A 23,762-nucleotide genomic window follows, 5' to 3' on the forward strand; every position below is an offset into this window, starting at 1 on the left:
TAATATTGAATTCCTCATCTTTTTCTGAAAGACATTAAATGCAGCTAGTCTTACGGTATCAACAGAAATAATTTTAATGGGTAGTAGGAATAAGAGCTTATAGAAAAAGTAGGATCTTGTGGGCAGAACTGGTGATTCAAGTTGTTTGATTTTAAAAACACATTCTGAATTTGCTCAGTGATAGTTTAAGGAGGAAAAAAATGATATCAGGTACCTCCTTTGAATAATTTTGACATTATTTGTCAGAATTGTCTTTTAAAAATGACCACAAAATAAAAATGTATTACTGCTTCATTTCAGCACTTAACCATTATAAAATGAAAAACATGAGAGAACTCTTTAACCTGTTGCATTTTGTAAATCACTGGAGTTATTAAAAAGTAATCAAATTAATGTATCTATAATTTGGCTTTTTTGAAATTATCACTTCTTCCTTATTTTATGGTGTACTATCTTTTTGCTTTCTTTGAAGATCTCACATCAGCAGATCAGCTTGTTAAGAACACAATAGCATTCTGGAATCTATTGTACAGGTATATATTGCTGCTTATTATCAGTAAGTTTTGTCACTAAGCAACCTATTTGGAAATGCTAGGGAGACAGCTCAGGATGCTTGGATGACATTTTTTTTCTTTATGACAGGATTCAAGTTTTACCTAAAAAATATATAATCTCATAACCTACTTCCCCCGATAGGGAAGCTGGAAAAGCTGCTTTTAAACCATGTTGGACACTCAAGCTTTTTGACTTGTTTATGAACGCTAGTGACTGGAAGCAATTCTTAAATGACTAAAAAGACTAGGCACGGGGGAAGTCCTGTCTGAAGCTGGTATTTACAGGGTTCCTAGAGGAGTTAGCATCACAAGAAAACAGCTGAGGTAGTGAAGGTCTCAGGTAGGTTTCTAAAGTCCACAGTTCTGTTCTATAGAAATCACTGGGAATCCTGGTAGAGCTCGCTTTGAATATGCAAGCTTTCTATGGATTGCTAGATTCTGCATTTGAAAACTACAAATAAATTTGAAATTGTTTACTTTTGTCAGTGTGACTTAGTATCTTACTTAGTTTAGTAAAGGTGAAGAATGTAAAATTTTGTTCTAATGAAGTTACAATTTATAATCCTTACAGAACCAAAGTAACATAAATCAGTTAATGATATTTATAAATTCACTATGTAAGTAACAATATGTTAGCTTAGTATTTTTATTGAATCCTTCATGCTGCACAGAAGTCTCCCATCTGATATTTATTGCTGAACTATCAGGTGCTTTCTTTTGCTGTGCCAGCAGCTTCTAAAGAAAAGTCATGTAAGTAATGACCTAATTTGCTTTTCTAGAAAATAAGGGCGTATGTTTATCTAGAAAGAGCTTGATTAATCAATCCTATTAGAGCTCATTTTACATTGCTGGTTGGAAGCTGAAATCAAACTCCAGTACGAGAAAAGGAAGTGCTCAAACCATGGTTCAGTTTCTGAAAGATTTGCTAGCAGAGTATTCCTTTTTTTTTATCAGTTCTAAGACTTACTTGGTGTTATAAAAGAGGTCTGGGTTATGGAATTGGGTGCTTTCTTTTTTTTCTCTCTAACCAGTTTATCTACCAACAAACAACCTGTGGAACACCATATAAATCCTTTAGCAAATCATCTGGCTTATACTGTCAAACTGTTAACAAAAATTGCATCCATGTTCCCCTTTTATTTTGACAAAATCCCAAGACATGCTACTTAATTTGGTCATTTTTGTAGTAAAAATGCAAGACATTTCTTAGAAAAAAAATACCTTTTGTGATAAGTCTTACTAATTTTAATTTTTGAAACTGTGTGTTTTCAGTTCTCAGTGGATAATATGTAAAATTCACCCTAATAACCAACTGGTCTTTGATTTAAAAAAAAAAAAAAGTCTAGTGGTGAGGTTTTGGAAAGGCAAAATGGTAGAAGTACAGGGAAACTATTAATTATGCTTAAAATTGTATAAAGATTGTCCCTTTTAAATGTTGTATTGATCTGCCAAAATCCGTCAAAAGAATTCTTGATAAATCTATTATTGCTGCTGTTTCTATCTGTTCACAAAAAGTTGTGTTAACAGTGATCTTTAGCTCTCATTTGTTGAAAAAAAATCAGAATACAGAACTGAGATGACCTAAACTGCCCTTTCTGATTGATCTGTATCTGACAGCTGTACAGGCCAGTAGTATCACAAACTGCAATTTAAACAAAGCCAAGTGAGAAATCCTATTTGGAAACTGTTGGGAACTGTTTGATATTAAGAGGAAAACAGTTTGATAGGCAAATTTTCTGTTAGTGTATGCACATCAACATTCCTTGAAAAAATAACACTACTGAATGCCTTAAAAGATGTCTTGAATTGTGTTTGTGGCTGGGCTTGTATTAAATTAGTTGTTCTTGCCATGAAGAGAAAGAACAGATTTATAGATACAGTTCTCACCAGAATGCTTTTACCCTGTTGTAATTCCGGAAGGCTCACTGTTGGGAGCTGTCGCTGCCTATAGAGGTAAGAAATTGGATATGAGGTCTTTCTTTCTACAATAGTTCACTCTGCATAATAGAACATAAGTTAATGAAGTTCAACTGTTACTTCACAACTTTTCCCATTGTATGAGATGAGCAAAGCCATAGAAGGCAGTTATGGAGAGAGAACATAAAGGAGGAAATTATGGCTAACCCAGGTCTGTTATCTATGTGAGCATTGAGCTGATCAGTTCATTTGTTCCATGCCTCATTTTTCCCCTTGTTAGAGAAAAGTTTAATTTGTGCTTGTACAGTATTTTGAGCATTGGTCTTGAACGTCACTAATAGTACTATTTCTTGTCTGTACTATACCCAAACGTACAACGTTGATGCCTGGCATTCAGGCCAAGTCAGAAATGTACAGAAATGTCTTTCTTATTGCAATTTTGCTTCATTGTGATATCAGGAAGACCATTAGTGTTGTACAAAAATAAACTTGTTACTTCATCCCACATACTGGATGTGGTAGGTTTCAGTAGCAACCACAAAATTGCAGTCCCACGGGACCACAAAATTAGAAGAATGTATTGTTAAGTGCAATTACAAACAACCTTGCTTCTGCTTGTGTAAGCACAAGGGCTTCACATTATGCTAAAATTGTGTTTGAACACGAAATTGTAATCTTACCACAAAGTTCAGAAGTAGGTGGAACAAAGCAAGCATACATCATGAGGACCTGAGTTCAAAGATCATTCCTGTCAGTCAGAAAAAACAAGACAGTGATAAACTAAGTATCCATGTAAAATTTGCTATGCTTGGAGTCTACCACCAAGGGCTACCTTCATCAATATTCTTAAGTGAATAAAGCTGTAGAAGAGCATCTCCACAGGGAGAAAAATGAATTGAGCCTCGATCTTGGACAAGTTGAGCAAGTATTTAAATTGGTGTGCTCCTGTACTTAATGGGAAACTGTGCAGTAACAATGTTTGTCAAGATCCACATCAGAAACTCAGCACATAAGTACACTGAGAGTGGGTCTAATGAAGACAACCTAACCGATAATCTGAATGAGCTCAGACAGAGCCATTTGATTTGCCTGTGTGCTTTTAGTTCTTGAAATAGAGGTTAATTTATGAACACCTGGAAGCATATCTTCCATGTTCCCAATTAACTTTTAATTCCCAAATATTTCTGTAAATAAGTAGCAGCTAAACACAGACAGCAAAATTGCAGCATCTCATTTCCAGTTTGGAATGCACTGACTTCTTTCTTTGCACAATCCATGCTGCTGTGGTGACTTCAGGCTATAGAGGAACCCATGAGAAATGCGTAAAGCTCTTTTTAAGATTAATCCCTGAAGATCAGCCCATATTCTAGGAAAATATAAGTGATTCACAGTTTATTATTTCAGTTCACAGATCTGTTGCAATATCCTACAAATAATAATATTTTTAAAAAACGGCATTCACCATGAAGGCTTTAAAAGATAACAACAATTGAAGCTAGTCAATATAAGATGTGAAGTAGGTCTAGTAAGTTCTGCCTCGTTACTCTAACAAATCAAGTGCAGCTCAAGGGTTATGATGAGATAAGTTTAGCAAGCAAATCTTCCTCTGGGTTCTTTCTTCACTGTGATTTTTTTTTTTCAGTGACAAATGCAGTATGGACTTGTCTTAGCAGTTTCTTGGCTTTCAGAACAGGTATGAAACAATGCAATCAACAACCAGTCTTAGGTGCTTTTGAGGAAAGGCTGGGTAATATTCGCCAGTGTGGGCAAGTATTTGTACCTATAAAGCAAAAGAAGTCACAGAACAAAATAAGTTTCTCGTGTCATATTTGTAATGCATACATATAAATATGAGCAGCTAGTATGAAATATTATCTGTAACACAGAAAGAAAAACAAAGAAAAAGCTAGCAGCTTTTTAAATCATAGAAGTTTTTTAAACCATAAGTGAACTCAAAGCAGACTAATGGACCATATCTTAACTTGTCAGAAGAACCATGATAAGTTACTGACATCTTCTAGATGGCTGTTGCAGTTCACTTCCCCTAAATCTTCATTGAAATCATTAGAAATACAGCAAAAAATATTGTCACAGAAAACTGCCAATCTGTTACGGTTGAAGGATGTGATGATAATTTTTATATTCTTCCTAATTATTGACTAACAGACACCTTTATTAGCAGGTACTTTCTGCTCTGTGTTTTGCTGGTGTAAATTCAAATTCTGCTAAAGTTCACTGATTTACTCAAAAATTATGTAGATGTAACTGATAGCAGAATTTGGCCTTGTGTGCCCTTCCAAGAGTGTTACATTTGAAGAGATAAAGAGTAATATTGATTTAATGGCAGGTGAACGGGAATATTAAGAATCATCTGTAAATATTTAAAGGCTGCAAAGATAAACAGGAGGCAATTTTCTACTGCATGTTCCAAGAAAGGTTTTAACTTAGTGTACCGGGATAAAACTGAGCAAAGAAAAATATATAAAAGTTATGGAAGCATTATTTGTAAAAAACACTTCGAAATCGGTCTCATAATGTGTAAACATTTCTCTGTGAATGAAAGGACATCCGCTGTGTAATTTACAAAATGACATGAGGTTACAGCTTTGCTATTGTGTTATAAAGCACTCTAAAGCTGCCTAGTGGAGACCAAAATAGGGCTTGATGTCTGCCTTTCTGATTTCTCAGCTGAAATGGATTGATTTCTCCCTCCTGCTGTTCTGTCTTTGGGAAGGACATGCATGACCATCTGAATCCAGACAGACAGCTTTTTCAAGTTGACTTGGTATGCTGATCAGTTTTAAACATGCATGAAATCAGCTTACCACGAAGAATTCCTATTCTTTCAAGATGTTTTTACTGTGAATGACAAAAGTGTTGGGTAGCAAATCTTTTAGTTAAGTTGATTTGGGTCCAGACAAGGAGAGTCATATGAACATGACATTATCATCTCTTTCCTAATGTACATTACTTCATTTGCAGCAATGTTAAATATCACCAGAACATCTTTGAAACGTAGTGGTTTCAATAGTAGTTCAAGGCCTGTTCTCCCCCTCTCAGTAATGGAACCTGTACATATAAATTTAGTGTCTTGAGCTGAGTAGTTACCAGACTTGAAGCTGGTTTGGTAGTCTCCCAGAAGTCTTATTTTAAGTGCCTTAAACTGAACCATAACAACATCTGCCCAGCATAAATTATAATTCTCCAAAATGCTCTGTACTCATTCATATAAGTAATTTATAGTGACCGTTTCAACTTTGTTCCAATGAACACTTTCAAATCCAGGCAGAAATAGCATCACTCCACAAACAGGGGCATGCCTTCTTCAGCCACTCCTTGTGTGCATCCATATTATCACTGTTCTGCCTGCCTATTTCCGCAGCAAAATCCCTACCAGCACAAGCCAACTAAGCCTCCTTTTTTGAGACATAAATCTTTCCTTGTTCACCAATAAACAGTGGAAATTGCAGCAGGTCAGTGATATGAGCTTTCCCTCAAGCTTGACCAGCTACACAAGAGAATGTGAATGCTTCTGTTGACTAGCTTTTTGGAAACCACTGTTTGACAACCAGTTGTTATTTTGGATATATTTTTAGCCATTTGGGGTAATTTTTCCCATGCCCAGTGGTTCCCATGGGACCCACTGCCCATGGAAGTGGGTCTTTCTTTCAAGCCATCCATAAATCATGGGAAGTCCTGCAAGCTGATGTTACTAAATGCAAAATGATACACACCACTCTTGTGTTGATAAGTAGCCTACTCAGCTCTGTTTATGGAGCCTTCCTGCACCTCTGCAAGTTTCACTTGATTTCTAAACCTTCGAAATAATTCAGGGAAGTGCTGCATAACACTAAAGGATATTTTACTTTCCTTGGCACAGTGTCAATTTCTACTGTTTTTCAGCAGATGGAAGTTCATGTGCCCATCTGATCCACTGATTCTTCAGGTCTACCTTTAATAATGGGCGCTACATGCAGTTCTCAAGAATGACAAAGTCTGGGGTCCCTACTGCCTGTGAGTCACTTGGTAGCTGGCAGTTATCATGAATCCCATCAAAGATGATGACATGCAGGCAAAGCAAAGTGATGGGTGTAGCACTACACTCAGGATCTCAAAATTTTAGTGATTGGAAGGAACCTCTGGAGATAATCTAGTCCAAGCCCCTGATAAAGCAGGTTCCCTAGTAAGGCAAAGGAAATTGTCTTGGCAGGTTTTGAATATATCAAGAGAAGGAGACTCCATACCCTCTCTGGACAGCTTGTTCCATCACTCTGCCACCCTCACAGAATTTTTTTCTCATGTTGAGATGGAACACCCTATGTTTGTGCCCTTTGTCCCTTGTCCTTTTGCTGGGCACCACTAAAAAGTGCCTGGCTCTTGTATTTTGATGGTATTTTGGCATGTCATGGTATTTTGATTATTTGATAATACCATAATTGATAATTTGATAATACCATAATTGATAATATATTTGATATTCAGACATGGTGAGTATAGCCAAAGCATGAAGTGATAATACTTCTCCTCCATTCCTGGGGACCAACAGGCAGTCCAGATGTGCGCTAGAAACACTTCTACTTATTCCAAAGATCTAACCACACTTCCTAAATACCATGGATCTGAGGACTACTTCCACACCAAGTAGCTATGGTCAGGACTTGGGGATGCACTGTTCCTGACACTGATCAGCTAGATCAGCCTTGTATCTTCCTATCTCCTCCTTCTTCACTAACACAGCAAGGAGAATTTGAAGAGACAGGGGAAGAGTGCAGGAGAAGTCAAAGACAGGGTCATTTCCTTGTGAAATTAAGAAACAAAGTGTAACAGCTGTCAAAGCTGAATTCTAAGCTTTAGACTTTCAGTGTTGCCTACCATGCAAAAATAAATAAACAACCCCTTAAAAAAAAAAAAGAAAAAAAAAACCAAGAACAAAAAAACAAAACAAAACAAAACAAAAAAAACAGGAAAGAAATCATGTCTGCATGGAAACGTCAGTATTAAGAGTTCTTCAACACATGAGGACAGATCCAGACCGAGAGATATAGAATTGGTGTACAAGAGAAAGCCCTCATTTGAACTAATGGAACATAAAACAAGAAAGTTACATTCACCTAGCAAGTAGATGAAATTGTCTTTAACCTCTAATACGTGATTACGGTAAATTATCTGAATGGATTCCACAGTGAGTCTCCTAACCAAAACCACACTACAATCACCAATAAAAAAATATCATTTCTGCTTTTCTATTAATGATGCTACTTGAATGGGCCATCTAATGTCCCTGTTTATGCAGTGTCCCCGTTCCTACTGTAATGAGAAGACCATATACATAATAAACAAAAATTATAATAAGTGCTGTTTATATTATTCTATTCTTCCAATGAATAACACAGAACAGATCTTTGTGGGGGCTGCCTGCTGTCACTTTTTTAGCTCAGTATTTTGCCCTTGGACCTTTCCAAGTGGAAACAACTGAAGGATGTGATGAGAGAGGCAGTGTGGGCTGGTGTTGGCAGAGCACTGGTTTGGGAACCAAAAGATTAGCCATGGATTCACAACTCTGTCTTCTGCAAGTCATCTCAATCTCTGCAAGATATGAAGAGACAGACTTAGACATCTCAGAACTGTTCTTGGTGTGATTTTATTGTGCCCTAGAATGTAGGGAAGGACCAGAAGTCCCAAATCTGAGGCTCCTTCAAGCTGCACTAGCAAGAGCTCTACAGGGGAGTCAGTGCAACCAGAAGTTGCTTTGGCTGTTCCACTTCCTACTCAACACCAACCACCTTTCTGAAGGCTGTGTGAGCTACCTGCTCCAAGTCCCTGGAAAAGAAGAAAATCTGAAACAGTTTCATTTCCTGGAGGTCTTCCTGCCTCTGGGTTTCTACACCATGCTTTAAGTGGGTGTAAGCCTTGGACAGATCTTGCAAGTTCTGCTGTTACATCATGATATACCAAGATATAACTCTGCTACAAGAAGGAATTTTTGTTCATGTCATGAAAAGCAAGATTGATCCAGAAATAGCAGTAAAGTTACTCTGTATCCCTATGAACTAACTTCTGTGGGAATAGCCCTGGGAGAAAAAGATGAGCATATTTGGCATATCTGTGCTATACCTTCTCCAGATTATGAACATGAGTTTAGCTCAAACAAGATGTAAACAAAGATTTTTTTCATGCAAACTAGCATCCATACATTCCTGTCTCCTACTGGGAGTGAAACTTTTCCTCTATTCTCTCCAAAGAACGTCAAGGTGTTTGATCATTTCTACCTGCCTGTAGGAAATTAGCATGCAAAATCTCAGTGAGAGCCCTTGTTTTGGAATGGGAAGATGATTAAACAGCTCACTGTGTTATTTTCTCTTACCCATACTCTCATATGCACCAAGACCTGTGTGCCCAAGTGGCCTGGCCAGCGTTGCACCCTGTGACATGAAAGATGATGGAGGCCAGGTGTTACATCCTTAGTACGTATTTTGATTTCATTTTGGCTGGTGATGATAAACTGGTTTTTGAACACATCTTTTATATAAGCTTAGGGAGTCAACAGTTGTAATGAGGCAATACTTTTCTTCAGAAGCTTGTTGGTATCAGTCTCTAACTATCTTAGGTAAGGTTGCTGTCCATCAACTTTTTATTAATTGGTAGTATCTATTTGGCTAAAAATCTGTTTCATTTGTGAGTTAACAAGAAGAGGAATAACAAATGCAGGGAAGTATAACTGTTTTTGTCATTGTCCTGTGATCAGTGTTCAAGTCTTCTGCACTGTGGTCCAGTCCAGTGTGGGCCTTCTGATCTTAATGCCAACAACATACTAGTGGTTTTACTGCTGTTAATTGAGTCCTTGCATATCAAGATAGACCATTTTCGTAACCCCTGCTGCATTATTTTTTCTCCTGCTTTCATACAATATTCAGGTGTTTTGTCTGTAAAAGTATTTTTGTTACAAATCTCTTCGTGCTGGCCAACTCAACTGCAGCAAGCCCCATTTTCCTAAAGATGATATGATGTGGCCGCATGTTTATACCAGGCTTAAGAGAGTTTTATGGAACTTGCTCAAAGTCCACAATACTTACCCGACCACAATAGTCGGTTTTCTACCCCTTCTTCTCAGTTCCACCAGCAGCCTGCATATTCAGCACAGCAAGAACAAATACAGTATGACTTTCTGCTTTTGAGTGAGGGACTGCTCTCCCAGGCCTTAAAATAGACAGAGACTTTCAAGAGATTTGAAAATGGAACCTAGGAGCCCATTGTGCATTTTTGAAAGACATACTCTGTATCTGTATCACATTACTGCTCAGCTGCTTGGCTTTTCCTAGACTATCTGAAAGTGGATATGTGCTTCTGTGTTCCAAAGGGGGCTTATTTTAATATTGTATTAAAATACTGTCAATGAAATCTTGTTACTTTAATTAGGTGGCAACCACTGCAATCTTGGGTCTTAAGACTTTGAGTAAGAAAAGGTTGATTGCTGAGATAGCTTTCTACCAGTATGGACTTCACAGAATTTATTTTACTGCAAATGTTACTGCTGTCTTTCTCGATGTCTCCCAAATTTTGCTGGGCACATAATGCCAGAACAATGTATATCTGAAAAATAAAAAAGATGCATGTGTGTTTTCCAGAGAGAGTGAATTCACAGACTAAAAAGACAAGCTTAACCAAAATGAAATATCTTTTAGATAAGGCTTTTCTAATGCAATCAGGAGCTCTAGAACTTACACAAAAAATTCTTATTCAGACCTCTTTGCTAATACTCCAGAATTCAGAAACCTGTTGGCTGCAGATCAGTATATGGGATGGACTTGTTTTGTTCCAATTCAGAATTGCTGAACAATATAAGACTATGATGTAAACTTCAATTCTCGACTACACACCATTTTGTCTTAGTCTAGGTATCAAGACTCTGTGTGTTAGGACTGCCAGATATTCCAGTGAAATCACAATTTCAGCTATTATGTAATTTCTGAATCAAGCAAAAGAAGTGCACATAATTTCTTCACCCTTCCCATATTGTATTCACTCAGCTGCATATGCTTAACAAGAAATTGTAAGTAGGAAGCTGTCCCCTGCTCTAGCAACTCTGGGTCATAACAGGTCTTGGTAGTCACTTTCCAACTGGACTGACTAAATGCAAAAGCAATACATCCTAGAGACTTCAAAGAATTTATCCTAGTTTTCTGTACTAACATCTAGCAACTGTGTTTAACCCAGAACCCTATCCCCTCTTGCCTTCCTGCCTTCAGCATTTCAGGATGTTCTCAGCACATGGGGATCTTCAGATGCCATGATCAGCCCTTGTCTTTTTTCCTCTGTTCTACTGCAGGGAGAAATTCAGGCAAGATCAAGGATACTAGGACACAAGAGAGTACTTCCCACAAAATACTCCTTTCAACAGAGTGACTTGCTGGAAATCTGTGGTGGCAGCTATGTCAGCACAATTTAGAGAAGCTGTTTTAGTCTATGGACTAGCCTTGCTATAAGAAAACTGATAAAAGTGATGGAAACCTGGGATGAAAAGCCAGCTCTGCATCCTCTTCTGTCCACTATGTTCTGCTGCCCTAATGATGTGTAAACTGCAAAATTATGCTTCAAACATTTCTTAGGGAAAAGCAAGCAACGCTTGGAAGTAAATATTACAATACATATTTTAAAGACAGTGACGTCTCTGAGAGATTAAGCTTTTTCTTTATAGGAGTCACATGCTTCGGGAATGAGCAGGTCTTCAGACAGAACTATAAAACAATGTAGGAAATCAATGTTCTGTCCCTGTAACAGTGGCCATGAGACTTGTTTCCCATCTGCTTTGGCCTCCCACAGAGGCTCTGTAGCTGTGCTGAAAGGGTGTGAAAATATTGTGACACTCCTTGCTAAAAATTACGTGTGAACTTTGCATAGCTGAAAAATCATGAGACAAAATAAAAGGCAGTAGAGAAAGTGGTATGAAGATTTTCACTGTGAGCAAAAGGCAGAAGATAACTTGAGCACTTGCTTCAACCAAGACAGAGAGGCTCTGAAATGCCACTTGGTACAATCCCCTCTCGAGAGTGTAGTCCGTATTTCATACATCACTGATTCTGACTTCCCACCTTCCAAGTTGCCATCTCTTCCTTGTCACTCACAGTACTTAGACTTGTGGCCTCATGTTACATCCCTGTTAAAGGGAAACTGAGTGTCACGCCTGATTTGCTCACTTCGGTTGTACATCCGGGTACTCTCCTTACTAATGTTGGGGCATCTCAAATGATACAAGTTCTGTGCTGTGAAAAAATGCCAGATATATTAGCAAAAGTATTTGCATAAAGCTCAGTAATTTTTATCCACCTCATGTATTGATGAACCCCATAAAACTAATTAAGATGGATGTCTGATCATAGAATCAGAGAATCTTTTGAATTGGAAATCGTTCAAAATCCCTTGTAATGTACAGAGACATCTGATAGACATCAGAGAAAGAAGAAAACAGCATCAGTGAAAAATGTAATCAATTAAGTTAGACAGTCTCAAGAAGAAGAGGAAATGAGGATGCTCATAATTTACAAAAAAAAAAAAAAAAAGAGAGAGAGAGAGAAAAGAAAAAAGAAAAGAAGTAAAAGAAAAGAAGCACTTGGTCTTGAGAAAAAGAAACGGTGAAACAGTAGGGAGGAATTGCCATTTCCCTCTCTCTAGTTCTTTAATGCATTATGAAAGTCTTTGTCTTACAAATGTACTGAGATAGCTCTGACAGGTAGGCTTTTGGTTTATTTCCTTGGAGACTACAAGAGATACAAAAAGCACAATAACACTATTTGATGCAAAACACTATTTTTCAACATAGTCACTACCATATGTTATTCATTTTCACTGACAATGAACAAGAACCTACCTGCTGGGCTTGTCAACATCTGCATGGCTTTCCAGCACATGACTTGTCATTCACATCACTGTTGCCACTGCTGAAACACACCACTCACCACCTCAGTGTGTTAACATCCACTGTTTGTTCTCCATAAATGTTCAGCAAGCATCAATGAATGTCAATGGATGCTTTTTTTTTTTTTTTTTTCCTGCGTGGAGGAATTCAGTTACATGCTTTTGCTTCATATGTGATTCCACAGAATCACAGAATCAAAGAATCATAGACTCATAAAATCATTTAAGTTGGAAGGGACCTTTAAAGGTCATCCAGTCCAACTCCCCTGCAATGAACAAGGGCATCTACAACAGGTTCTTCGCAGCCTGGTCCATCCTGAACTTGATTGTTCCCAGAGATGGGTATCCACCACATCTCTGAACAATCTGCTCCATGTCAGATGCCCTTTTGTCAGACCGCCTCTCTGCTGCCATCTGTCACATGGCAACAAAATGTAATAGAATATTGGTGGGAAAGTTCAACCTCTACTGCCATACCACCAACATCCATCTCTGACATCATGGGCCAACATAATAAAATAGGAAGTATTACTTTCAGAGCACCCCTCATAATTGCACAGCTGAATGGGTATTCAAAAGATTAGATCCAAGATTCATTCACTGTGTAATGTGCACATCGTTCCCAAATAAATGTGTTCATTTGTAAGTCACCTCAGTGAAAAACACAAGTACTTAACAACATTAGTAGTGACCCTTTCTACTTATAACTGCAAAATCTTTGCTCCTGCCTGCACAACTGGCTTAGCAGAATTGCCACTGCAAGCATAAGTATGTTTGAATAAAAGCAACAGGAGCAAGTGCCATCTTTCACTTTGCTTACCTCTGCATTAATGGGCCAGGAACAGTCCTTTCAGAGGTACAGACAAGCTGCTAGTGCATGGACCAGTATAGTGTTTGGTGCCTTGGATTTGCTGGATATGCATAAAAACAAAAATAGCCACGTCATGCCACTTCTTCCCAAATATTGAGCTACTCTGAGGTACAGTGATCATGCTGCCAAGCAAGCTATTGCAAAGTTTTCATTGCTCACTGGTGAGGTCCATTACTGTTTTTACATCCTCTTCTCTAAATAAGGAAGTCCCTGTGAGGCCCAAACAACTTGATTCCATTGCTTTCCGCAGCCAGTGAAACCTCACTCCTTCCTCTGGTCATGGATGACAGCACTCATCAAAACTCAGTCATCCCAGAAGTAGAGCAGATTAGTGTTACACCATAGCAATCTTACCTCCGGTATCCTGTTGATGTCAGTCATGATGTGGGGAGCGTCAGCACTATAAAGATTGGTCAAGCAAACAATACTGAGGCCGCCCACAGGAGAGCAAGATCTCCAAAGCATAGTCCCCACCAAACTGAGTGCTGTTGGCCTGTCTCTGCTTCCAACCCGACTGCTCTTAGGCTTTAGTTTCATGTCAGCATTCTCCATTTGCTTTCCAAAAATAAGCCTATGCCACCATGCTGAAGGGAGAAAAATAAGAAGGGCAGTATTTTTAGGGCCATTAATTCTGACCACATGCCCTGGAGGTTGACTGGATGACCACTGCACAAAGACTTCTCATCACTATGTCTTGTGAAGTCACCATTCACCAGACATTGACTGCTTTTATTCTCCTGGGTTTTCTAGTTGGGATTGCTTCAACACACCCAGCTGTAAGCAGAAGTAATGGAACATTGCTGGAAAGAGGATGGCAATCTCTGTTGTCCAGATCCATTTCTGAGATGTCAGGGGAAAAGTCAGATATGAAGTGGGAGAATGACTACTTGCTAGGAATCAAGAGGCAGCGGAGGCTTTACTGCAACGTGGGCATCGGGTTTCATCTTCAAATCCTCCCAGACGGAAGGATAAATGGAGTTCACAATGAAAACCAATACAGTGAGTTGCATCCTGAAATGAAATAGAATATATGTCACTTAATTGCTGTGAACTCTAGTAATTACCATTCATAGAATGCAAGTATTATTACTTGATATTATTTATCTGTGCTACATCTGTTGCCTTTTAAAGTTCGCTGAGATCAATCGACATTGAAATCCTCCACACTGAAACATGTTACAAATGCTTAGACAAATTTAGATACAATTTATTTTTGCTCTACTTTACTGCACAGACCAGAGAAGACAAACCAGGTCGAAAACTTTCTTTCTACTGCATTGCTCACTCCTCACCTTCTCATTTGCCTTTGAATTCAGGAGACTGTCACTGAGCTTGCAGATCCAAAGCATGATTTTGGAATCCTAGTCTTGGGACATTGTAACTGAAGAGGCTCACTCTTCCTGGTCTGCTTGTTCTTATGGCTGCTGTTCTGCAACTGCAAGATTAAAAGAAAAGCATTAGTCCTGTGGGTTTGAATTTGTCTTTGAAGGCAGTAGCTAAAACTTTTTGCAACTAAGATATCACAAAGGGCTTCAAATGCAAGCCATGCTTCTCGAGAGACCAATAACATACTCTGTAATTATAAACTAAGCAGATACAAGAAATGTAAATATTAGGAAGCCCACAAGAATATGAGAATTTGACATCTGTGAGCAAAATTGATTCTATAGGATAAGAATATGATTCCAGAATAATCATTATAAGATCCTTCAGTATGTAGGGGGAAAAAAAAAAAAAAAAAAAAAAAAAAAACATCATTTATATGTGCTTCTATTATGCACAGCTAGATAAATAATTATAATAAAAAATATAGTATGTTCACTAGGGATTTAAAATAAATCAGTCATATCTGAGTTGCCTTTGATTAGCTATAAATTCTGTGATAACATTTCTACTGACCTTATTTTTTAGGCCTCTTTGAAATATCTACTGTAGAAAGAGGTGTTGTAAGCCTGTTTGGTGTGGAAAGTGCTCTCTTCGTTGGAATGAACAACAAGGGGAAGCTGTATGGAACTGTGAGTATAAATGTGAATAATGTCTCAAACTTTAAAAAAAAAAAAAGCTGTAAACTTTTTTTGTTGTTTGCTTGTTTGTTTTTCCTCCTCTGAGAAATCTCTGATTTCAAGCAGAGAAAACTGCCTTCCAACTACATAAAGCCAACCCAGTCTAATGTCATCAGTGTTATTCAGAGCATCAAGAGGTGCAGCTGTTAGGAGTATGTTAAAGTTTTTCAGTAGGATGTACAGAGAGCTGGGAAACTGAATGTATTTTGCAAATAGGACTTAATAGGATTAATTAGGTATCTTCTAAGGGCTTTGCACTGCAACCATGTTCTAGTAACAGAGAATTCTGCTGATGCCAGAACTGCATTATACTTACAGGTGTGCTGTGAAAAAAAACCCTAAGAGGTAAAGTGTGTGTGTGATTCTGTGCACTGATGTGCATGTACATGCATGTGTAGGAGAGAGATTTGGAGCTATCTATGCTAGCTGCAGTTAGTAAAATCATGACAGTGTTCCTCTTCCTACCAAAACAACCTCACCAGGAAGAATAGGGAATTCTACCGTACAAAGCCCACATATCCATCTGTGGCTATTTTAAGAATGTTTTCTGAGATCATTCTCAAAGAGCAAAGAAACAGTGATAGCTGTTAACTGTGGTATGCAAGTCATACTGAAACATAATCTCCATCATTCTCATCTAGAAAGTGCTAGCTGTGCTGTTTAAATACAGCTTACTCTGTGATACCTGAATATTCATTCTCAAAATATAGTAGAAAAGGCACCCGTAAGTAAGCTTGTTTGAAAAAGTCTGACTCTGGGCAAGGAGTCCATCTCAAAGTAATGAATGATACTGAATGAATTAAGCTTTTAAATTTTATTTTATTTTATTTTTGATCATGAAACAACAAAGTCAGTTCCTTTACAGTAGTTGTAATTATTTCACTGCTTAATAAAATACCAAATGTAGTTAATGATCTGTAACTATTATTGATTCCTTCTCGCAGAAATAGGACAATGTGATATTTTAAGTTTCCAATCTGAGAATATTATTTTGCTCAATTTTGATTTCTAGCACATAAAAGTTCCAGAAGCCCAAATGCTGTGCTAAACAAGGCTTTCTAAAGAAATGCAGGGTCTGGATCCAGAGCTTCCTTTGATTTTTGTCTGTCTGTGTCTATCTATCTATCTATCTATCCATTTACCTATCTATATATTCTAGTTTCTACTCAGTCTCATTTGTTTTCAAACATATTTTTAAAAACTGTAGTAGGTGTGCATTCACATGATGTCCTAAGCTAAGCTCTAACAAGCTTTGAATCACTTTATTACAAAGATGTTCAAGTAGAACAGCACTGGTAGTGTCTCATGCGCCAGGCATCTTATGTCATCTTATGTTCTTCTTGCTCTTCTAATTTTCTCAGTGCTCTGCATTGCTCCTGCTATTCTTTGCATGTCCTCTCCCTTTCCTTGGACTTAGGTGACATAACATTGAAATAAATACAACTGTTTTCCCAGATTAGAAAGTATTGCATATCCCATTAACAGTTAAATATATCATCACCCATGATTTAATAAAAGAAAACATTTAGTGATAAACAAAGATTTTATTCAAGCAACCAGTTCTTCCCAAATGCTGCTAATTGCGAAAGAACTGAAGTTTTTAACAACCAGGACATTATTCTTTCATAAATCACAGTGCCTCTTGCAGAGGGGAGGTCTGAAATAAAGCAATTGGATAAAAGGGCATGATAAAGGGCATGATGCTGGCAAATAACTGCTTACAAAAAAAAAAAAAAAAAAAAAAAAAGAAGAAGAAAAGGAGAAATCCATTATTTTCATTTAACTTGACCTACCACAGGAAGTATACAGTCCGTTATCCAGACAGGTGACATCCAAGTTCATGTAACAACAAATTAAGCACAGAGCTGGGAGATTTACTGTTAGATCTGGACACTATGGCATCACCTGTTGTACATTATAATGAACACTTTATCTGTAAAAACATTAGCAAGAAAAGTGATTTGAGTCTTTCTGAAATACTAATTCTACCTGCTTTGTTCTATTTTTTTCTCTCTTCCTATTCTATAGGCTAATTTCCAAGATGAGTGCAAATTCAAAGAAACCTTGCTGCCCAATAACTACAATGCATATGAATCAAATGCTTACCATGGTGCTTATATAGCACTCAGCAAACATGGGAGAGTGAAGAAAGGCAATAAAGTTTCTCCTGCTATGACAGCGACCCACTTTTTAGCAAGAATATGAGAGGATCAAAGGAGAAGATCTAAACCCCAAGAAAAACCACTTCATTTTGCACATTGGAATAATTTCCCAGGTAGAGTATGTATGTTGTTCATTGAAAAAAAAATCTATATGTGTATGTATGTATTTGGATGAAAATATTTGTAACAGATTCAACATAGAGAATACGTATTCTGCTTCTCCTCTACTGTGTACAAATTTTACATGGCTGTGTGCCTCATTTGGTGCTGATCAAAACAAAATACAAGTTAGAGTGCAAAGGGAAAAAAGTATTTGAAAAATGTAGAGTTTCTGCAATAATTATCTAATCAATCATTTATTATTTACAAATTTATATTTATTACCTCAGAAAATAAGCCTTCATAATGAGCTGTTTACACATCACGTGCCAAATCATCAGATGACTACTTCATCAGATTCAAGTAGTTTGCTCCATCTGAATATCTGCCTGTATCTCCTCTTCTACAATTGTACACATGGATTCTGTCTCGTAAGGTCCTCAGTTGATTTTGATTATGATGGTGTTCATTCCACAAGCATTTCTACACAAGTAAACTGTCTATCCCTGGAGCCCCTCTGTTTCTGAAAAGATTCTGCAGGGTATCCTCACATGAACTTGTTGATAAAATGAAAACCTACAGTAAATTTCCACCGGAATAGAGCCACAGGATAAATCAGAAATTGATCCCAAATGCAGAATACATGAGGATATGAGGAAATTGAGTGCCACCCGACTGGCACTTTGTGTGCTGTTTAAGTTTAGACCAACCTCCAATGCAGAAGTGTACACTTTCAATATATAAACATAGATATGGGATGTGCGTGTATCTAAATAATTATATACTTATAATGTATCTCTGGATGCATCCTATATCTAGACACTTAGGTGCTCTTATGTACATACACACATGAAAAAGTAAATACTTTAAAGAAACATTTTAAATTTCAGATTGATCTTTTTTTTGTCTTTAAGAACTAAAATAGAACTGCAACATGTAATTTATAAATTGTAGGGAATTCATTAAAGTTTCCAGCAAAGGGTTATTGTAGGAAATTTCTCTGTCTTGAATTCCCTTCTATTTACTATTTTAAGTATATTTGGTTCTTTTCTATCATACCTCTCCAAGATATGAAGGACAGAAGAAGAAAGAAATTATATAAGCCCACCCTCCCAGATAGTTGCACAGGAATTTATGCTATAATTCCAATTTCCATCATTTGCAAATCATCATATTCAAAAATAACATGGCAAGCTATGAGGAATTTTCCCCAAATCTCTCCTAGAAGATATACAAATGACGCATAACCTTTCCTAACTATCTTAACAATCTTTTTCCATATTACCAATGAAGCTACATTCTCTGTGTCTTTGAAAGAGTATTTTTAGAGGCCTTAAGTCAATAGTCACTATAAATGTTGGTTACCAGTAGCCTTGAGGTTCTTGTATTGATGGTGTGCTCCTAAATTTGAAAACAGATTCAGTGCAATGTCAGAGCATGAGCATTTTCAGCATAGATGGACCACGCTGCCGCAGAAGTGAACATCTGAGTGCAATATAATCTCCCATGGGCAGCTAAAATGTGACTACATCCAGCCTTGACATGCCATTCTATATGTAGGGGATGTCTATTCATAATAAATTTGAGCCTTCTGACATGTATGAAAAACACTGTTCAGGGCCAGATTCTCAGATGGAGTAAAGTAGCCAAATTAGACTCTCATTTTATAGGTGCAGAAGATTTGGCCCAAAGAACATGCCTACAAAAGCTACATTTACAGCCACACTTTCTAAATAATTGTCAACGCAATCCTTTTGTGAATATGACACAGTTTTCCAGCTAGTTTTGTGTGATTTACACTTGAATTTATTTTGCTTGAATGTAAGTGGTGATCACAGCATAAGCGAAGAGCCAAAAAAATGGGCTACTTCTTACACACAAATGGGACAACTTGTATATGGCAAAGGAAATGAGTTACTCCTAATTTTCTGATCTGGAAATATGTAGAGAGAAGCTAGATTGGCACATTTTGCTCATCCACAATGTATGCAGCCATTTGCGTTAGAAAAAAAATGAATTTTAAGAGAAAAAGCAGAGGACAGATTGTGTCAAAGAAAAGTTTGTAGGATGTCAGTTAAGTTAGCATTGGTTCCCTAAAGGTGTGGATAGGCAGAGTACAGCAGTGTTAGCTAGCAATCTGTATTCTTGTGTTATATTCCTAATTGTCTATGAAATGAAGTTTGAAGAAAGTAGGAAGAGTGTATGGACAGAAGAAATCATTGTCTGAATGTTGACACAAATGTTAGTTTCTGATTACACCAGTATCATTAGGTTAGAATGAAATCTTTTTCCTCTTAAGCCAGTGTAGTCTGGAGTAATTTGTTGTTGCCAGTACTGTTAAGTAATGGGACAGCTGGCATGAAAGATGAGAATCAGACTCACTGACTCTGTTTCATACATATGGGTCAACAAGAACAAACTGTAGAAACACATCACAAGAAGCCTCTTTATATGCAGCCTACTGGGCTGAACTTCTTCTCAAGAACTGCAAACTCCTGCAGATGCTCTTTTGGTGGATATTTGGAAACCCAAACCACTCACTCTGCTAAGTTTCTCTTAACACCATTGCTTTGTTCATACTACGTACCAGTGCCAGCCACATCAACACTTGAAGCCAACACTGAAACCACAGAAGGTTTCAATGCCAGGAATCCTGATTAATACGAGAGGAGTCCTGATTAATATGCCATTGACAGGCGTGATAAGTTTGGCAGCAAGCCCCTCAAATACAACTAGTGCAGTATTGCAGCACTGTGCCGATTTAGACTAGCTGGATAGGATACTCTGACAGAGACTCTTAAGTGAATGTTTGACTACATTCACTAGAGGAGTCAAGGCATTTACTGACACCTTGCTGTGCATGTGCAAGCAGTCTAGAGGCAGCTCACAATAGACAGAAGACTTTGAAAGACTGCCACTCCTGTTAGATAATTCCAGATAAATTTGCTGAGCTGCCACAGAAGGAAAAAATATCATTCACAAGCAGAATTTACATAAAGTGAAGGTTATAGATACAGATACAGGTATGATCTGTCAAATTCTTAAGCAAGACATTTTTGAAAAGAATAGTTCCATGGATATGTGACTATGTGAAGTCAAACTTGTGAAAATGAATCAGTTTCCCAAGTCAGTGTTAAATAAGAAACCTATTATTGACAGGTTTTTTTGATGGTCACTTTCAAAGCATCTTAGTGTGCATTAGCACAAAGTCATGAAATGAGCTACCATCTTTGAAAGCACTGCTATGAATTCCCCATGTGGGCCTGTGTGGCTCAGACTTTGCACATTTTCAATGTTTCTTCCTGCATAGGCAGATCCCATGATAACTTAAGGCCTAATCCACCTCTGTTACAAAACAATCTTCACTGCTATTTTATTATGCTCTTAGATTGATACCGTAAATCAGTCAATCAGAAAACTCTCTTAAGACTCAAGTTAGAAAGCAAGAATACTTTATTATCAGCACTGGATTCACGGGGGACATGCTCCTCCTACCACAGATGCATTGCACGAAAGTTCTTCAGCTTATATACATTACTTGTGCTACACAGGCAGAACTTTTCCCAGAGGTATGCTACATATGTGGAAATTTCCCAGAGGCATGTTACATACTCAGTAACTGATTCCAAACAGGACCCCCTATTTCCTGGGCACAATGACTCAGCAGAACTTCCTTTCCTCCTTAGTTCAGAGACACAGCTCTTTCTGTTATCTATACAAATTGCAGGGATATCCATCAGCAAACACTAACCATCTTAACAATACGATCACAACTTGTATCAATCCCTCCTTTTCCTTTGAGGATCTGTAACTAATGTACAAAAACCTTCACTATATCAGTTTATTATATCTCCAGCAATAGTCAGAACAATAATTGCAGCATACAGAAATAACTATCAGAAACAATACTCCTGCTAGTGGATACCATTTGCATGCTCCCTGATAACTGGGTACATATTCAGCAACCAGAGGTATTAGTTACATTAGCTAGTTTCCCCACTGTTTGTAAATGTACATTACATTTCCATCCTTCACAGCCTAGAAAGCAAATTCACGCCAGCAATGTTACTTTATGCTTGCTTAATTATCTTAACTTTCAATAGTGAGGTAGTATATTCAACTTTCCATGTGGAAGGTGCCTTCTTAATCTGAGAATAATTAATCCAGAATCCTTTTACTTTCAGTTTCACTGCAGTATAGAGGTGGAAACTTGTAAGGGTCCTTTACACTTCTCTTGCAATGTTTCAGAAGTCCAGGGTTTGATATATGCCAGTCTCCTGGTTGGAATGGATTCAATGAGGAATCCAGACTCAGAGATTTATTTAAGACCACATATTTATTAATCTCTTGCAAGACTCTCCTGAAAGCAATTAGTTTCTTGTATCATTTTCCCCGTATTTGCATCTTTCCTGGTAACCCAGGAGTCTGAGATGGTCATCTGTACATCAGTTTGTATGGGCTAAGGCCTCGAGGCTGGACTCTGATTCTCAACAAGAGTAAAGGTAAAGCCTGAGTCCAGTCCATAGAGGTCTCTTGACATATTTGCTCAGCTGTGTTTTAGGCATTTCATTCACTCTTCCCACTTTCTCACTAGATTGGAGTCTATAAGGGGTATGCAGCTTCCATACAATGTTTAGCAATTCACTGATTTCAACAAATACTTTAACTACAAAATGTGTACTTCTATTGGATGATATTCCTATGCGTATTCCAAATCTTGGAAAAATTTATTTCAATAATATTTTTACCACTTCCCTGGCACTATTGGTTCAACATGAAAAGGCTTCAGGCCAACCAGTAAATGTATCCTCTATGACTAACAAATATTTCAGTCCTCTAGTCCAAAGCAATTTAGTAAAATCAATCTGCCAGTATTCTCCAGGTGCCTGTCTTTCTGAATTGACAACATATTTCACAACTTTCAGTAACTGACCTAACTACCTCTATTATATTCCAACTAATAACTGTCTTCTGAAAATGTTTCAGCAATTTTTCTGTTCCCCAGTGTACAGCACTGTGCTCTTCCCTCCCTAAGCTATTCATGAGATAGTATGGTACTACTACTAGACACAAGATATAACTGCCCAGCCATCTCCCTGCCTTTCTGCTATTGGTACTGTTAACAAATTTAGACCAGGTTTAGCACTTCAGTTTCTATACCTTCTTCTGCAGCCTTTTGCAGCCAAGTCAGCCAGTTTGTTCAGTTGGTCCAGAGACACAGCTCTTTATGTTATCTAAGCAAACTGCAGGTCTATCCACTAACAAACACTAGCAAGCTTAGCAATATCTGCACAACTTGTATTAAAATAAATTCAGTTTTCCCCAGATGTGGAGATAGAGCCACACACACAGCGGAAAAGCAAAGTAATACATATATGCCTCACTAATTATTTCAATTCCAAGATTTTGCACAGTAAAGTGGTGCCAAAGTTCTCACATTATTTTTTGTCATTAAAATATACCTCATATTAGACTCACAACTGAGACTGTAAATTTACAAGAAACATAAAATGGTCCAGTTCTTTATGAAATTGTGCCTATTTTTATACGTATGTGCTGTGCACAAGAGTTTAATGTATTCATAAAATAAACTTTTGTATGTAGTGTTTTGACTCCAGATCTTTTTTTAACATTTTTCCCCCTTGCTACACAGCTCCTATATTAAAAAAAAATTGCTGTTTTCCTTCATCTCTAGATTCATAGAACATATTGGTACCCTGAAAATTGTGGTAGACTTTTCTGTTCTTCAGACTTCTTGTCTGGAAAGACATAAGGGAGTTATGTTCATTGTGAAGTTTCACAGAGAAGAAGGAAAATAGAACTGTAACCTTTTCTGAAGATGAGCTGCCATGTTCACCTGTCTAAATTCCTATGCTTTTTACTCAGGGAGGTATTAGTGCTACTCTCCTATTTTTGAAGCTCTTCAGTAAATCTCTTACTTCATTGAATACGGAATAATAGTTTTTCTTTTATTAAATGGCTTTTTCTTCTTGCTTGGAACTACTTTGGGAGGGCAGCTTCCTGCAGACATCTGAAGATTCTTGCCTCACTATCGCTTAAAACTGTGAGGGGTGGAGGAGGAAGGAATGACGCATTTCAGTTATTTGGTAAGTTTTGCCACATTTCAGCAATGTGATAAGATTTGCTCTCCATAATCTGTCCACTAGTCTGGCTTTGTCTTCTC

General features: G+C 37.6%; 1 protein-coding gene and 1 long non-coding RNA gene across 2 annotated transcripts; one reads left to right on the forward strand and one right to left on the reverse strand.

The window, feature by feature from the left end:
- Positions 1-2,409: 2,409 nt before the first annotated feature.
- LOC121109342 lies at positions 2,410-17,288 on the reverse strand. Its single transcript, XR_005845083.1, has 6 exons — positions 17,111-17,288; positions 14,547-14,689; positions 13,609-14,265; positions 13,204-13,294; positions 3,152-4,251; positions 2,410-2,499 (listed from the first exon to the last, which is right to left on the reverse strand). It is a non-coding gene; the product is annotated as an uncharacterized LOC121109342 (long non-coding RNA).
- Positions 13,914-23,244, forward strand: FGF6 (fibroblast growth factor 6). Its single transcript, XM_001232070.5, has 3 exons — positions 13,914-14,253; positions 15,166-15,269; positions 17,346-23,244. Exons 1-3 carry the CDS (start codon positions 13,914-13,916, stop codon positions 17,520-17,522), a joined length of 621 nt encoding a protein of 206 aa, XP_001232071.1. The 3' UTR covers positions 17,523-23,244.
- Positions 23,245-23,762: the final 518 nt, after the last annotated feature.

This window comes from Gallus gallus, chromosome 1 (assembly GCF_016699485.2).
Source record: "Gallus gallus isolate bGalGal1 chromosome 1, bGalGal1.mat.broiler.GRCg7b, whole genome shotgun sequence".
Classification (NCBI taxonomy): Eukaryota; Metazoa; Chordata; class Aves; order Galliformes; family Phasianidae; genus Gallus; species Gallus gallus.